At 42.0% G+C, this 18,548-nt stretch overlaps 1 protein-coding gene across 7 annotated transcripts in view; it reads right to left on the bottom strand.

Moving 5' to 3' along the window:
* NPHP1 (nephrocystin 1) overlaps positions 1-18,548 on the bottom strand; it is an 87,332-nt gene that overhangs the window by 30,080 nt on the left and 38,704 nt on the right. For all 7 annotated transcript variants that reach the window (XM_077133727.1, XM_077133728.1, XM_077133729.1 and 4 more), the window contains 2 exons: positions 12,666-12,760; positions 10,238-10,366 (listed from right to left, as the gene is read on the bottom strand). In XM_077133727.1, coding sequence (XP_076989842.1) covers positions 10,238-10,366; positions 12,666-12,760 — 224 coding nt within the window. The remainder of the gene's footprint in view (positions 1-10,237; positions 10,367-12,665; positions 12,761-18,548) is intronic.

The raw sequence follows: 18,548 nt of genomic DNA, 5'->3' as shown, positions 1-18,548 counted from the left end.
CCATCCTCCAAATCACTAATTCTATCTTCTGTCTCTTTAAATCTATCATTGTAGCTATCCATTATTTTTTCTATGTTTGCTACTTTATCCTTCACTTCCATAAGTTCTGCGATTTGTTTTTTCAGTTTTTCTATTTCTTCTTTATGTTCAGCCCATGTCCTCTTCATGTCCTCCCTCAATTTATCGATTTCATTTTTGAAGAGGTTTTCCATTTCTGTTCGTATATTCAGCATTAGTTGTCTCAGCTCTTGTGTCTCATTTGAGCTATTGGTTTGTTCCTTTGACTGGGCCATATTCTCAATCTTTTGAGCGTGGACAGTTATCTTCTGCTGCTGGCGTCTGGGCATTTATTCAGATTTCTCTTGGTGTTGGACCCAGCAAGGTTGTAATATTTTTCTGTGAAATCTCTGGGTTCTGTTTTTCTTATCCTGCCCAGTAGGTGGCGCTCGTGGCACACGTTTGTCTGCGGGTCCCACCAGTAAAAGGTGCTGTGGGACCTTAAACTTTGGAAAACTCTCGCCGTCCTGGGGGTTCGCTAGCCAAAGCGGCTTGAGCCGTCCCTCGGTCTGAACGCAGGGAGGGTTGCTGGTCGCCGCAGCCAGGGAAAGAGCCCGTCCGAATTTCCTAGTCGGCCCTGGGCAACAAGCGTGGCGGGAGGGCGCCAGCGGCAGCGGCCCGCCCGAGAGAGTGCACGTTCCCCGGGAGTCACGGGTTTGGAAGGGGCCTTCCCCACCCGTCACCGTTCTCCGCGGCCTGGGGGTTTCCGATCCAATTCTCTCAGTTGGTCCGGGGGCTGCGCGTGGTGTGGGCGCCAGCCGCGGCGGTTTCAGGGGACCGCCTCTCCAATTCTCCCAGCCGGCCCGGGAAGGGGGAAGGGAGTAACTCCGGCCGCTTGCCACCCCGCCCGGTAAGGCCCGTGCGCCTCGGCGATCTCACCCGAGCTGCTTCTCTCAGCCAGCCAGCCGTTCCAGGATGGGGTACGCTGTCTTTTTTATCTCTGTTGTGGCTTTGGGCGCTTTCTGTATCGTTTCTACTCCCCTAGTAGGTGTCCTGGAGAAGAAACTAAGATCCGCGCGTCTTACTAAGCCGCCATCTTCCAGGAAGTATCTCTCTCTCTACTTTTGTAAAATGAAAAGTTTCATTAATAGAAAGTTGATTATAAACGAAAAAGCAAGAGCAGGCTAGAAATGATAACATGTCAATCTATCACAAATGATGTCATGCTTTGCTTCCTTTTGAAGTCATAATTTCAATGTATTACTCAGTAATATCCCCTTGACCTAGTGCTGTCCAATAGAAGTCTAACAGAACTTTCTATGATGCTGGATCTGTTCCAATAAATTGCAGAATACCACTTCATTCCATTGACCAAGAGCAAAATTCATTAACTTGGATAAATTTCAAATACACAATGTTGAGGAAGAAAAGAAAGTTGTAGAAGGATGCAAGCATGTGATAGTTTTTATAAAGCCTGAAAACAAAAATTAATCTATACAAAACTGATAGAACAAAATTTAGAACAGGGATTTCACCTGTGGAGGGAGGAGAGAGGCGGGGTGGAGGGGGAGTAAACTGGGAGCATCGATCATAAACTGAGAGCCTTTTATTTTTATTTTAAAAGAAAGTAGGAAGTACGTATTGCAAACTGATGGACTTCAACAGAACTTGGTGATAAGGCCTTAGGTGTCTGTCATGCTATTCCCCAGATGTTTCTGTACATTTGACATAGTTCATAATTAAACAAATATTGATGATTCCAGTAAAAAATCAGATAGAGGCATAAAATAGATAAAAAAGAAAAACAAGTAGAATCTAGAAAACTATCATGTTCTATGAAAGATCCTAAGTACAGATTTAGGTTTATCTTCTCTTTTCTCTTATTGGCAAAACAGATTGGTAATTAGTGGTTGTATTATTTTTTAGTAAGTAATTAAGGGTATGTAATTAAGTGTTAAGAGGGTGACACACACAATGGTGGTTAATTATTATGAAGTGTACAAACCCATCAGACCAGTTAAATGGATGTGAAGGTGAGCAACAGGTGCCATCAGCTGGATCCTCCCCGCTGTGCCTCACTAGGGCCGCCTTACTCTCTACCACCCCTCAGCCCACCGTGGCTCCTGGTGCACTGTAGACTTGGAGACACAGGAGACCTCTCCCTCAACACCTCAGCACGTCTATCAGTAACTAGAGTTTGTCATTTACTTATAGTTCTTTTTCTGATGTAAAATTTAGTATTAATAACAAAACACAAATCTTAAGTGTATCACTTGATGAGTTTTGGCAACCTAGGAACACACGTGTGTGGCCAAAGCCTCATCAAAGTAGGGACATCATCATCACCCTCAAGAGTCCCCTCAAGCCCTTCTTGGGTCAGTCCCCAGGGGCAGCCACGGCACTCGCATCCCTCCCCCTTTAACTACACGCACGAGGGAGTCACTGGGCAGGCCTTCTTTGGGTCAGCAGCGCAGGCCCTCTGCAGCCCGTCCACGGAGCTGGGCTATCGCCGTGTGTCCCTGTTTGCTGGAGGAAAGGACTTCCTCCTACGGACACGTCACAGGAAGTTTACCCATCCTCCCATTCGTTTAATTAGCTCACTATGTCCAGTCCTCAGTCAGAAAGGTGTTTTCAAATATTTTCTCTCATCTGCGGCTTGCCTTTTTATTTTCGGACCAATGTTTTTCAATGACTGTAAGTTTTATACTAGATAGCACAGGTTTTCTTCAATTCCTCCCAGTAATGTTTTATGATTTTCAGTATAGAGGTTTTTGCAAATCTTGAATACATTTTTTCCTAAATATTTTATGTCTTCATGCTATTGTAAATGGGACTGTTTTTAAATCTGTATTTTTAAATTATTTGGTGCTAATATATAAATATACAATTGGTTTTCATACATTGATTGTTTATATTGAAACTTAGGTAGATTCACTTACTAGCTGTAGTAATTTTTTTGTAGATTCCTTAATAACTTCTCTTATATTTTCTTTTTTGACTATTTAGGTATTTTCTAGATAGCTCACTGTTAATTTTAATTCACTTCCATGGCAGTCAGCAAACATACTCCATATGATTTCAATTCTTTTGGTTTTATTGAGTCTTATAGTCTTAACGTATGATCAGTCTTGGTGAACGCACCATTTCCTCTTGGAAAGAATGTGTCCTCCATGGAAGTCAGCCATGATACTCTATAAATGTCAGGTTATTATGTTTAATGATATTGCCCAGATGTCAAAACTTGACAGATTTGTTTTTTGGCATGGGCAGGCTCTGGGAATCGAACCTGAGTCTCCACATGGCTGGTGAGAAGTCTGCCATTGTGCCACCATTGCACTGCCCAACGGATTTTTTTTTTTCTATGAATTGCTGAGAGAGTAACAGACTCACTTCCTATTCCTCCAACTAAGCACACTAAGATTCACTGACACGACATACACACCAAACAGAAGGAGGCTCTGACAAGTGGAGAGGCAGGTGGGCTGGCCCCGGACCACAGGGCTGAGGAATGACCCGGCAGTGGTGTCAGCAGAGGCCGGGCAGAGGGCCTGGACTTCCCTGTGGCCCACCCTGGGGGGTGTGAGGAGAGGCCGAGGGGTCCTGGACTTCCACTCTCACCAGCAGTAATGGGGTGGCACAGGGTGGCACCCACCTTCCCCTGCCAATGTGGTGCCAAAAGAGGCCTGCTGAGACAGAAGTTGAAATAAGGCCTGGAATCTCACAACATAATACCCAAATGGCTTTATGCAATAAAAAATCACTCATCACACCAAGAAGCAGGAAGATCTCACCTTAAACAAGAAAAGGCAATCAAGACACCAACACCAAGATGACACAGACGTCAAATTATCTAACAAGGATTTCAAAGCAGCCATCAAAAAAGACTTCAATAAACAATTATGAACATGTTCAACATGAATTTTAAAAGTAGATACAGAAAATATCAAAAGAGAAATAGGGAAATCTCAATAAAGAACCAGAATGAAATCCTAGAACTAAAAAAATACAGTAATCAAGATTAAAAAAACTTTACTGGATGGGATAAAAAGCAGAATGGGGAAGACAAAGGAAAGAAATCCATGAATGTACAGATAGAAAACTACAACCTCTGTAATCTGAACAACACAGATAAACTAGATGGGAGAAAACAGACAGAGGCTCACGAACCTATGGTACTGCAACAAAAGATTTAACATTTATGTTATCAGAGTACCAGAGAAGAGGAGAAAAGTTTGGGGCTGGAAAAGTATTTGAGGAAATAATGGTTGAAAAACCCTTGAGTTTGGCAAAACACATCAACCTATGGATTGAAGAAACTGAGCAAACCCCAAACAGACTAAACCCAAGAAATCTAGGCCAAGACCCATCATAAACCCCTGAAAACTAAACACAGAAAGAAAATATCTAATGAAAGCAGCCAGGAACAACACCACATAGATTAACCGAGAGAGGAAAAAACAATTCTGATCAGAGTGTTTCTGATCAGAAACTATGCAGGCCAGAAGGAAGGGCACAACATTGTCAAGTACTGAAGGAAAACAACTGTCAAACTAAAACTCTATATCCAGTGAAAATATCCTTCAGGAATGAAGGGAAACAGACTTTCACATGCAACCTGAACTATGAGTGCTGGCCACCAGCTGTCATGGTCAGGTTCATGTGTCAACTTGGCCAGGTGGTGGTGCCCATTTGTCTGGTCCAGCAAGTGCTGGTCTGTCTGTGGCTATGAGGACATTTCACAGAATTAAATCATGATCACGTTGGCTACATCCACAGCTGATTCCATTTATAATCAGCCAAGGGGAGTGTCTTCTGCAATGAGTGATGTTAATCTAATCACTGGAAGCCTTTTAATGAGGATTCATAAGAAACAGGCTCTCTTCCTGCTTCAGCTGGGGAGCCTCTCCTGTGGAGTTCGTACAGATCCTACATTGGAATTGTCAGCTTCACAGCCTGCCCTACAGATTTTGGACTCTACGTTCCCACGGTTACGTGAGACACTTTTATAAATTTTATATTTACAGATATTTCCTGTTGATTCTGCTTCTCTACAGAACCCTTACTAACACACCAGCAGACCTACCCTCAGAGAATGAAACAGAAAGGACATGCTCTACACAGAAATGGACTCTTGAACATCAGGAAGGAAAAATGAAAAGAGTAAAAATATGGGTAAATACACAGACTTTCTCTAGAGTTTTCTAAATTATGTTTGATGGTGAAACAAAGTTTATAATACGGTGACATCATATGGTTCTCAGCATAGGGAGAGGAACTATAACTGGGGGAGGGCACAGAGAACTGAAGGGAGGCAAGGCAGTCGGGTCACCTGCACTGGAGTGTGGGCACCAGGAGGCCACAGGAGCAGCGAGTGTGTGTCTAAGGCACTGCCCAGGGCAGCCACTAAAAAGCTCTACAAAGAGATCCACTCTAACTCCACAGATAACTCAAGATGGAGTTCTAAAACACGTTCAAGTAACACACAGGAAAGTAGCAAATGAAACAGAGAAATGAAGAAGGGAGGGGACAAAGAGCAAACAAAACAGAAAAGGGCGTTCAGACTTAGACCCCCATGGTGCCCGCCTGCTCTGGGAGGCCTCAGTGCTGCCAGCTGCCTTCTGCCTGAGCTCAGAGTTCACAGCTGTCTCCAAATGGCACACTCAGCAATCACTGCAAGTGGGGTGCCGCATTAATAAGTCTTTCATTTGCACTAAAGGTTAGACTGATTAAAGAAGCACTCAAATTAATAAATAGCATGAATAGTTGAATAAATATTAAATCTGTTGTATAACATCTCAATTGGGAAATTTGACATAGGTTAGCTTCATAAGTTAACTTCTATTATTTTGATATAGAGACTTGACCATGTTATTCAATGTAAAATTCCAGTCTTTTTTTAAAATATTCTCTTATCTAGGAAAAGGAGAGGGTTAAAAGAATCCAAGGGGGAAAAGCAATTCATCTTTTCTTGGCCCTGGCAGCACCGCTGGCTCAGGTGTGGCAGAGGTTTTGTAGGGACATGGAAAGTACAGAAGTGAAGGCGGACCACTGTGAAGCACAAGTTCACTGGCCTTTCTCCTGGTTCAGGTGAAAGAAAGAAAGGAAGGCACTGCCATCATGCTGGCAGTTAGACGTGCAAGCTGCACAAGCAAAACCACACCCACAGCCCCCCAGGGCAGGCCTTCTTAGCAACCGTCCTCCAATGTGCCCAGAACTGTGGGGTGTGGCCCCGCCCTCCAGCCACAGGAGTCTGAGGCCTTGCCAACCACACCCAACCCACCCCTGAGCGTGGAGCACTTTTACCTCCTGAACACTGCTGCATCCCTGTCGTCTCCACTTCTTCTTCTCTAATTGAAGTACCATTACCTCTCATCTGTCCCGTGCATGGATCTACTGCTTAACTCAACCTCACATCCAGTCTAAGTGATGTGCCCCAGCACCTGAGGAAATGGGCCAGCAAGGGCAAGGAATATGGCCGAGGTCCCAGAGCTAGCAAATGGTGGAGCCAGGGTGCAGCTGGGCAGTCTGTCCCCAGATTTTCTTCTCTTGAAGATGACACTGCTTTCTGACCACAATCCAAGCCATAGTCTCTCAAGTGCTCTTCTCCTGTTGGCCCCTGTAATCCTTTCAGAGAGGAGCCAGAGATATCCCACAAGATAAATCGACCCCTTCATGGGCTGCAGCTTTCAGGGGTGAAAAAGTCTCTGCAGCAACAAGGGACATAACTCCCAGGGATGAGCCTGGCCCTGGCATTTTGAGACTGTCAGTGCCCTCTTGACCAAATGAGGGTAAATAAATGTAACAAAATAAGGTTTCAGTGGCTAAGAGCGTTCAAATAGAGTCAAGAGGCTATTCTGGAGGTTATTCCTATGCGAGTTTCAGCCAGATATTACAAATTGCTACAGTATGCCAAGCCCCAAACAACAGTATTACTAAAAACTAAAGAAAACCCCAGGCTCTATCTAAGACTCTATAAAAGTTTATATATTAAGTTTATTTTTCAGAAACTTAAAACCTCCAGATTGTTCCTATGCCAGATAAACCCTGAAACTTAGAGGTACCAGTCTCTCCCAGAACCTCCAGTGGTATTCCCTTACCCCATAATGGCGACACACTATTCAATATGAAGAAGTTAGAATGGTCATTGCCCAAATATTCCTGAAGGCTGAGAGAAAGATCAAATGACAGGGAGGAGGTGTAATAGAGAAGTTTGGCTTTTACAAATGATATCACCGATAACACCACTGAATCATTAAATAGATATTTCTTTTTAGTTTCTAGTGTATTAGAATAGCCAGAAGGAAATACCTCAAATTGTGGAACTGTAAGCCATACCATACTTTGAACTTTGCTCTATAACACTTGTTAAACTGTACTTTGAAATTTATCACTTTACTGTATATATTCCACAATAAAAAACAATTTTAAAACCCCCCAAACATAAATCTAATCAGGTCACCTCCTTCAATGACCTTGACTGCTTTCAGCCCAGACGAAACGCCTTGCCACTCTGGCTTTCTGGGTCTTTCACTGAACCCAACACCCCCTGCTCTGAGCACTCCACACTTCCTCTTGCTTTCTCCACTCGGCTGCACTCGCCTCCACTCCCTGATCCTTTCCCACCACAGGGCCCTGATCTGTGCTGCTCTTTCTGTCTTCTCTCGCCCCTTCTCAGGGCCTGTCTGAGGCTCAGTTTAAGCACCTCCTCCTCAATCTGGGGCTCAGATGACTGACTGGAGCATTTTCCTCTTTTAAAATGTACTTATTTAGCGCTATAAATTTCCTATTATGCAATGCTTTAGCTACATTCCACACATTGCATTTTCATTTTTTATTCAGTTCAAAATATTTTCTAGTTTCCCTTGAAACTTTCTCTCTAACCTGTGAATTATTTAAAAATCTGTTGTTTAATTTACAAGTATTTGGGAATTTTCTGATGATCTTTTGTTACTGATTTCTAATTTAATTCCATATGATCAGATACCATACACTGTATGATTTCAATTCTTTTATATTTGTTTAAGTTTTCCGGGCCAGCATCTGGTCTATCTTAGTGACTATACCCCGTGCACTGGTAAAGAATGTGTGCGATGCTACTTCCGGGAGAGGTATGTGTAACTGCCAATGAGATCCAGTTTGCTGATGGTGTTATTCAGGTCTCTTACACCATCACTGATTTTCTACTTATTCTATTGATTCTGGAGAGAGAAATATTAAGGTCTTCAACTATAATATGGCTCTGCCCATCTCTTCTTTTCAATTTTCACTTCGGGTATTTTGAAATGCAGATGTTAGGTGTGTCTGTTAAGACTGCCATGTCTTTTTGGTGAATTGCTCCTTTCATCGATGTGTAACGTGCTCCTTCTCCCTGGGAATCGTCCTTATTTGGGACTCTATTTCGTCTGATACAGTCACTCCAGCTTTTCACTGCATAGTGTTTGCATGGTATATCTTTTTTCTATCCTTCTAATTTTAACCTACCTATATTACTATATTTAAGATATATCTTATATATAGCATATATTTGCATCTCTCTCATTATGATTTTAATTTGCATTTCCCTGATGACTTATTATGTTCAGCATCTTTTTTATGTGCCTATTATTTTTTAATATATTTTCCTTTTTGAAGTACCTGTTTAAGTCTTTTGCCTATTTAAAAAATTGGGGTAATCTTTTTATTTCTTAAATATTCTTGACTTGTTCCTGATCTTAGAAAGTACTCAATATTTCATCAAGTATGAAGCTAGCTGTAGGTAGTTCTTGTTGCCCTTTACCAAACTGAAAAAGTTCCTTTCTATTCCAGTTTGCTGAAATTTTAAAATAATCACGAACGAGTATTGTGATTTGTCAAATATTCTTTCTATATCTACTGAGATGGTCACATGATTTTTCTTATTTGTTCTATTAATATGGTGAATTACAATAGCTGATTTCCAAATATTAAATTAACTTGATTTCCTGGGATAAACCTCAATTGGTGGTGGCATATTATCCCTTCTATATATTGCTAGATTGAATTTGTTGATATTTTATTTGGGATTTTAGTTTCTATCTTCATGAAGGATACTGGTCTTGTAATCTTTCTTTCTTATAATACCTATTTAGATTGTGGTAGCACGTGTCTCCTGGCCTTATGCATGCATTGGGAAACATTTCATTTTTTCCCATTTTTTGGAAGAGTTTGTACAAGACTGGTATTACTTCTTCCTTAAGCATTTGGAGGAATTCACCAGTGAAGCTATCTGGGTCTGGAGTTATTTTTGTGGGCAATTTTTAATTACAGTTTCAATTTTTTAAGAAAAGGTCATTCCAATTTTCTATTTCTTTTTGTGTTAGTTTCAATGATTATATATTACAGGAATTTATCTTTTTCACCTAAGTTGTCAGATTTACTGGCATAAAGGTATTTATAATAATCCCTTGTTGCCTTTAACGTCTGTACAATCAGTGGTGATGTCTCCATTTTCATGTCTGATATTGAAATTTAGTGTTTTCTTTCTTGTGCTTTTAAAATTTCTCTCAATTTTGTTAATCTTTTCAAAGAATCAACTTTTGCCTTGTTGATTTTCTTTTGCTCATCTGTTTTTCTATTTCATTAATTTCTAATGGGTTTCTCTTCTTTTTCTCACCTCTGAGTCTGTAGCTGAGACCACTGACCTCATGTCGTTCTTTCCTTCTAATATGTGTACTTACAGCTGCTAATTCCCATCTCAGCAGGGTTTAAGCCACATCCCACAATCAACTCAGTTAAGGCTTTAGGAGTCAATCAAACTCTGTTACTGGGTAAGAAAGGCCTTCTCAGGAATTAGGGAGAGCAGGATGGAAAGGACACGAGGAGACCTTCAGAGCGATGGCAAGGTTCCGTATTTGACGGGTTGGGGCTACACAGGTGCGGGCAATTTTCAAAAATGCAGTACTCTGTATAGAGATGGAGATGTTTCTGCACACTTGAGATCCAAAGTGTCCACAACCACCCTAGGAGATCAGGCGCAGTACCTTTTCACAGGTGAAATGGCTATGGCTCAGGAAAGCAGACTGGCTTCACCAACATCACACCCTCAGCAACGGACAGATCCAGGGGTTAAACTTAGGCTCTAAGTGCTCTACCACAAACCACACACACACACACACTCACACACACACACTCAGGGACAACCAGACCAGCATATTTTGAAAATACAGCATTAAAAATGTTTTTCCATTCTGATGTAAATGTACTGACTCCCGCGTAAGCTCACCTTCTCGCCGTCGAAGAGGCAGAGGCGCACCTGCCTGCTGAGGACCTGCATGCTTGCTCCGGGGAGAGGGACCATCTTACAGCTCCACAGGGTCAGGATCAGTGAGGCACGGCTTGGTCTTGACCTAATCTGGGAGAAAAATTATTTATAAATAAATCTTATTTTTATGACTTTTAAGACAAATTCATTTTCCTTATATCTTTCTTCCCTTTTTCATTTTTTCCCCTTTATTCATCTTTTTTTTAAACTTTTTTTATTGTATAGTATAACATATACAAAGCAAAGAAATAAAAAAAGCAATAGTTTTCAAAGTACTCTTCAACAAGTGGTTACAGGGCAGAATTTGCTATGGGTACCATATGATCCTCTCATATTTTTCCTTCTAGCTGCTCCAGAATTTAGGAGGCTGGTGGGCTTAAATACTTTTTTATCATCACAATTGACTTTTTTTTCCTTCTTTTTTTTTTTGTGAAAAATAATATACATACAAAAAAGCTATAAATTCAAAGCACAGTACCACAATTAGTTGAAGAACATATTTCAGACTTTGACATATGCTACAATTTCACAATTTTAGGTTTTTACTCCTAGCTGCTCTAAAATACCAGAGACCAAAAGAGATATCAATTTAATGACTCAATATTCATATTCATTTGTTAAATCCTATCTTCTATGTATAATTCCACCATTACCTTTGATCTTTCCATACCTCTCTTTAGGGCTGTTTGGGCTATGGCAGTTCTAAATTTTTGATATTGGAAGGGTCTGTCATTAATATGGGGTAGGGAGATGAAACTATCTCATGTTCTGGGGAGGCTGGGCTAGGTTTATCTGAACCGGGGACCCATCTGAAGGTTGTAGGTTTCTGGAAAGTTACTCTAGTGCCTGGAACCCTTGTGGAATCTTATAAATTGCCCTAGGTGTTCTTTAGGATTGGCTGGAATGGTCCTGGTTGGGGGTTGGCAGGTTATAACAGGTAGCAAGGTCTACCTGAAGCTTGTGTAAGAGCAACCTCCAGAGTAGTTTCTTGACTCTGTTTGAACTCTCTGTGTCACTGACACTTTATTAATTATACTTCTTTTCCCCTTTCCCTTTATTCAGCTTCTGTAAATACTTCTTAGGAAAACGTACTAAGTACAAAAGAAAAAAGGGGAAATTTTATACATATAGGAGAAGAGTTTAAATAAAACTAGCCATTTCAGGTAAACTAAAAAAAAGTTTACATATGAAATATTTGCATTTTTTTCTAAAGTACCAAAAAAGTGTGATGAAAAGAACAGTCACGACCATTAGATAAACACCTGCCCTGACACTGTGCGCCTGGCCCCCGCGCACTCTCGCAGCATGTGGGTGGGCTGCTGACAGTGTCGGAGGTGGCCCCGGTAGAGTAACCACTGACCTACCACCAGCAGCGCCAGCAAACTCCTCTTTCCAATACCAGCCAATTTTCTATTTGTTTCTCGCCTTCTTCTATGGATGTTTTGACAGAGAGAACGTACTTCATTTGAAGTAATTATTCAGATCCAGTACACAGGTAAATTTCAGATTGTGAATAAATAAATTGGCATTGTTTCTTCTTATTTTTTAAGAATACCTTCAATTCATTAAACTTTATATTCTACTTTTATGGCCATGGACCTTTCATTTAAATAATTTATATCATTACAAAAAAATAATACATTACCTAATGGTTTTTTACCTTTCAATTTAAGAATTGAAACCTAAATATTTAGTACTCTACGCACACTTTATAAAATTAAACACCAGATATTAGCACACCCCAGACCAAACAAAACATCTTTGTTGACTTAAAAAAAAAGACAAATGCTATGAAGAAGGTTCCAGGCCATGCTGGGGCTGAGAGGAAAGGGGGTTACAGTTCACCCCGCAACCACTGACCAACCCTGTCACTCTTCCCTCGAGGCCCTGGGGAAGAAAAAGGAGGAAGCAAACAGGATGGGGAAGTACTGTCCTCTGATGTGGGTTCTATCTGCTAAAAAGCAGGAGAGCAGAGTTAACTCTACTTCCAACAAATAAGAACAGGATATCAGGAATCCGTACTTACTCTTAACTCTCCCCAAGAACGTATAATCATTAAGTACTGCCAACTCCTCATTTCTACCCAATTATAATATTACTACTAATAATGACACTGGAAAGATTATTATTATTATTCCCTTTTTACAGATGAGGAAATTGAGGCAAAGAATGAGTAAGAAAGAAACCTAGTGTTACCTGCTTTGTAAGAATGGGAGAAGAGCACACTGGAGAAGAAAAACAGATCAAGTCAAGGGAACTCGCCAGTCTGAGTTCTGCCTTATCTATTAAAAGACCCCTCAGTGTTTAGAAATCACAACACAGTTTGTTTTCTATGAGGCACTGCCCGACTGGCCTGCTAGGTGTCAGTGTGGCCTGTGGCTGCACTCACGGTGCCTGCGTCAGCATCCCACGCTAGGTCCTTGAATGCCAGCTGTGAAGCGGTGAGCTCTGGTTGTAAGAAATAACTTGCTCGAAATTGAGTTCCTGAAAAAAAATGATGTTTCCTTTATTTTCTTACAAAAAAAGTAATGAAATTCAAAACCAAAAATCCATGATGTTATGCTACTAATTTAGGAAACAGACACTTCCAAAACTGCATATTAAGAACTTACTTTCTGCGACAGGTGCACCCGTATGGATTAATGCATTAAAACAGCAGTAGGAAACAAAGTCCTAAGCACCTAAGAAACTGATCTTAAAACAGCTTACAAAAGATCTCAAAGCTTTTCAGGCCAACAGCAAACCCTTTGGAAGCACCATTCAAATATTTTTGTAAAAATGCAGAAAATCTTTAACACTTCGTGGAAATTTTAGGAAAAAACATAAGTCATTCATTTACTTTCTTAACACAAAAACATTTTTATACAGTTCTTCCATACGTTAGTCATGAAGGATACTTAACACAAAATCATTTCTTTATTCATTCAAGAATAACTTTTGAGCCCCTGCTCAATGCCAGGTCCTTTGCAAGGAGCTGGAAATACAAGGGTGAGTGAGGACTCAGGCCCTGCCCTCAGTACCTTACAGCTGAGCAAGGAAAACAATTCAAAATGAAACAAGTGAGACAGATAGAAGATGACTGGAGGTATAAAGGGTGCTCAGGAAGACGGGAGCGGGAGACACTCTGCGGGTCAGGGGAGGTCCCTCCGAGAAGGTGGGTCCCTCCTACGACCTGTGGGTTGGGAAGGAGCCAGGCACTGGTGGGTGGACAGGCAGAGGCAGCTCCACAACTCCACCCTCACAGGAGACCCTTCAAGGCTGAGTCCTTTTAAAGTAGGCTCATAGACCAAAGTTGCCAAGTACTGAGAAATCCAAGAATGAATATGAAAGGTCTTACCACGAGGAGGAGCACAGAAAGGAAAGCTTAGACTAGCATGGGACAGGGTTGGAAGCCCTGGCACTGGAAGGTGGAGGAACTGGACCTGTGCACACTGCAGATGGGACTGGGCCAGCAGGGAAAGTGGGGGGCACAAGGCAGGAGAGAGTCAATGGTCAGAGCAGACTTCTGAAAAAAGGGAACAAGGCAGGGACCCCGAACCCAGCAGTCTCTGGCTGGACAGGAATCCTTCCTCCAGGGAGTAGCAAGACAAGAAAAGCTCCGACGAGATGCAGAGCCACAGCCCTTACACCAACTCTCCCCCAGCATGCTGTGTGAGTGTGCGAGAGCCACAGCCCTTACACCAACACTCCTCCAGCATGCTGTGTGAGTGTGCGAGAGCCACAGCCCTTACACCAACACTCCTCCAGCATGTTGTGTGGGTATGAGAGCCACAGCCCTTACACCAACACTCCCCCAGCATGCTGTGTGAGTGTGCGAGAGCCACAGCCCTTGCACCAACACTCCCCCAGTATGCTGTGTGAGTGTGCGAGAGCCACAGCCCTTACACCAACACTCCTCCAGCATGCTGTGTGAGTGTGTGAGAGCCACAGCCCTTAAACTAACACTCCCCCAGTATGCTGTGTGAGTGTGTGAGAGCCACAGCCCTTACACCAACACTCCTCCAGCATGCTGTGTGGGTATGAGAGCCACAGCCCTTACACCAACACTCCTCCAGCATGCTGTGTGGGTGTGTGAGAACCATGGCCCTTACACCAACACCCCCCTGTCATGCTGTGTGGATGTGCAAGAGCCATGGCCCTTACACCAACACTCCCCTAGCATGCTGTGTGGTGTGCGAGCCACGCCCTTACACCAACACTCCCCCAGCAAGCTGTGTGGGTATGTGCAAAAACCATAACCCTTACACCAACAGTCCCCCAACATGCTGTGTGGGTGTGTGGGAGCCACAACTCTTACACCAAAACTTCTTCAGCTTGCTGTATGGGTATAAAAATGCTATGTCCAGGGCGGGCCGCGGTGGCTCAGCGGGCAAAGTGCTTGCCTGCTATGCCGGAGGACCTCGGTTCGATTCCCGGCCCCAGCCCATGTAACAAAAACGGAGAAACAGAATACAATAAAACAAGAAAATGTTTAAAAATGTTTCCCTTCCTTCCTTCCTTCCTTCCTTCTATCCTTCCTTCCTTCTCTCTGTCTTAAAAAAAAAAAAAAAAAAAAAAAAAAAAAAAAAAAAATGCTATGTCCAGTCAATCCTCATTATTCACAGATTTCGTATGTGTGACTCTCCTACACACTAAGATTTACCTGCACCCTCAAAATCAATACATACAGCATTTTCAGAGTCACCCATGAAGGCAAATCTGAATTGCCCAATGCACCACATTCCCAGCTGACATCAAACGAGGTGACACGGTACTTTCTTGTCTTACTAAAAGCAATGCCCTTTCGTCGTATATTTAGTGCCATTTTTTTTCATATTTTTGGGTTTTGTTGATCTGCTACTTTTCATATTGTGTTTTGTTGGTGACCTGCTATTTAACCAAGCATGGTGCTGAAGTGTTGTCTAGTATTCCTAAGTGCAAGAAAGGCTGGAATGTGCCTTATGGAGAAAATCCATGTTAGACAAGCTGGGTCAGGCACGTGTTGGCATGCTGTTGGCCGCAAGTTCAATGTTAATGGACCAACAACATATATACTAAAATGAAAGACACATCTCTCTCTCTAAGCCCAACTCTGCAAGTAAATCATTACCCTCCCCCTAAGTGGGACATGTCATCCAGAGGTGTTAATCTCCCTGGCAATGTGGGACATGACTCCTAGGGATGAGCCTGGCTCTGGCACTGTAGGATTGACATTGCTTTCTGGACCAAAAGTGGGGGGAAATGTTACAAAATAAGGTGTCTGTGGCTAAGAGAGCTCAAATAGGACAAGAGGCTATTCTGGAGGCTACTCTTACACAAGTTTCAGCTAAATATTGCTGATTGTCACAGTTCGCCAACCCCCAACCAGCATCATTCCTGTTAACCCTAAAGTACACTCAGGGCTCTATCTGAGATCCTAAAAAGTTGCATGCACTAAGTTAACTTTTCAGAAACCTACAACCTCCAGATAGTTCCTAGGCCAGGTAAGTCCTGAAAATAGAATTGCCAGTAGAACACCAATAAGTTGCATCCCCTATCCCACATCATTAACATTCCTTTTCAACATGAAAAGGCAGAATGGGCATAGCCCTAATGTCCCTAAAGATTAGGAGAAGGATCAAAGGAGAAGAAGGAGCTAAGTTAACAAATAAGTATGATTGCTGAATCACTACACTGATAATTCTTTTTAGTCTCCAGTGTCTTAGAACAGCTAGAAGTAAAAATTGTGAAACTGTAACCATACCAAACTTTGAAATCTTTTCTATAACTGTGCTGGTTTGAAAGGATGTATGCCCCCTAGAAAAGCCATGTTTTAATCAAAATCCCATTTCATAAAAGTAGAATAATCCCAGTTCAATACTGTATGTTTGAAACTGTGATTGGATCGTCTCCCTGGATGATGTGATTTAGTCAAGAGTGGTTGTTAAACTGGATTAGGTGACGACATGTCTCCACCCATCTGGGTGAGTCTTGATTGGTTTACTGGAAGTCCTATAAAAGAGGAAACATTTTGGAGAATGAGAGCTATTCAGAGAGAGCAGAGCAGAACAACATAGCCATGAGAAGCAGAGTCCACCAGCCAGTGACCTTTGGAGATGAAGAAAGAAAATGCCTCCTGGGGAACTTCATGAAACTGGAAGCCAGGAGAAGCTAGCAGATGACACCATGTTCACCATGTGCCCTTCCAGATGAGAGAGAAGCCCTGACTGTTTTTACCATGTGCCTTCTCACTTGAGAGAGAAACCCTGAACTTCAACGGCCTTCTTGAACCAGGGTATCTTTCCTTGGATGCCTTTGATTGGACATTTCTATTAGACTTGTTTTAATTGGGACATTTTCTCGGCCTTAGAACTGTAAACTAGCAACTTATTAAATTACCCTTTTTAAAAGCCATTCTGTTTCTGGTATATTGTGTTCCAGCAGCTAGCAAACTAGAACAATAACTAATTGATAAAATGTACTTTGAAATGTACTGGTTTTTTGTGTATATATTATATTTCACAATAAAAAATGTTTTAGAAAAAAGAAAGGCACATAAAACAAGGTTATATACTGTCCAGTTGATGAAAATGTTGAGTCCAGAGGCTCACAGGAATCTAACCCTGTGCTAGTTAGGTTTCCCCTAGCAGCAACTGTCCACTACTACTTCAGTGTTCACAATAACTTGATTACTGAGAATAACAAGAATCAGTTGTTTTTTGTAGTGTCTGAGTGATTTTGATTTCAGAAAAGGATCAGTGTATCTTTTGGACTTAATGTAATTGACCTCAACCTGAAAAATGTGAAAAAGAACTACATAGAACTTACCCTGTAGTTTATTTTTTCCCTTTGAGCTTCTATTTTTTTTTCTTGCAAGGACAGTGACTAAAATAGGAACTGTGGGAGCGAGGGGGCAAATGGAAGTTTAGTGAGGCAAGATGGAATCTAGCTCATCCTCCAGAGCAGCTAGTAAATAACCAGGAGCAGTACAGAACTGCTTGGGCTACTCAGTGAAGAGACACACATTGTACACCGTCTGAGACCCCACACAGAACTGTAAGCCTCCCAAACGACAGAGGCCGGCGCCCCTCCCTATGTGCATGGCAGCTTGGGTCTCCAAGGGGAAAGGAAACAGACTTTACTAGCAGCAGGGGCTTAGCTCAACCAAGCTCCACTTGCAGAATTAATGAACAAATTTTGACCACTGAAAATAGGCCTCCAGCTCAGATAAACCTGAAATAAGAACTAAAGATACTAGGAGTTTTCGCCCTGGCAGAGAAGGGGCGGGGCTGACAGAAAAAGGAAAAAAAAAACAAATCTGAGGCTTTTTGGGTTGGATAGCACAAAATACTGGAAAAGGACTAGACCCTAAAAAAATAAAAGGGGGGACACATAGAGCCACGTACCAACTCACACTTTTGACTGACTAATTCAAGGAATGGGGTTCCTGCTCAAAAAAGGATTTTTTTTTCTTTTTTTCTGCTTTGTTTCTATTGCTTAACAGCTCACTAGAGAGAACTGGAAGTCTTCTCAGGCATCAGCTCTGCCCCAGGCAAGGGTGGAATTACGCTCCTCTGAGAAACAAAGGAACTAGTCAGGTGAACGGAGATAATTTCTTAAAGACTGTACCTCCCCCAAGACAAAGGTGGGGCCCAGCTCAGGTGGAATCCCTCCCCCAAGGAATTCAGGACCCAGGAACTGGAAAACTGAAGCAATTAAGCAATTTGTCCACCAATGGATGAGTGGCTAAACAACATTGTATGTATATACATATAATGGAATATTACACAGCTGTGAGACAGAATAAAGTAATGAAGCATGTAACAACATCTGTGAACCCTGCAGACATTATGCTGAGTGAAATTAGCCAGACATAAAAGGACAAATACTGTATGGTCTCTCTAATATGAACTAACATTAATGAGTGAACTTTGAGAGTTGAAGTTAAAAACTCCTATTTTTATCAGGAGATAGAAATAGGGTGGAAATTGGGCATTTGATGCCGAAGGAATAGAGATTGTGCAGCAGGACAGATTGTAAAATTCAGAAATGGATAGCACATTAGTACTTGGTTGTAGCACAGTAATAAGTACACTGAGTGAAGCTGAGTGTGAGTGTAATTGAGGGATAATGGCTGGGGGCACATGTGATGCCAGAGGCAAGATAGAGGATAAAGACCCAGACGGTACAACTTAGGAATGCCTAGAGTGGGCACTGATGGTGATTAAATGTGTAGCAGCAGAACGTCCCCTCTTTCTGGTTTAGCTGTGCTCTCTGTGGAAAATCCCCAAATGCCCTCTCCTTGCAGGCAAGC

This window comes from Tamandua tetradactyla, chromosome 17, assembly GCF_023851605.1.
Source record: "Tamandua tetradactyla isolate mTamTet1 chromosome 17, mTamTet1.pri, whole genome shotgun sequence".
Taxonomy (NCBI): domain Eukaryota; kingdom Metazoa; phylum Chordata; class Mammalia; order Pilosa; family Myrmecophagidae; genus Tamandua; species Tamandua tetradactyla.
Note: the sequence above shows the minus strand (reverse complement) of the source record. Positions and strands in the feature narration are given on the sequence as shown.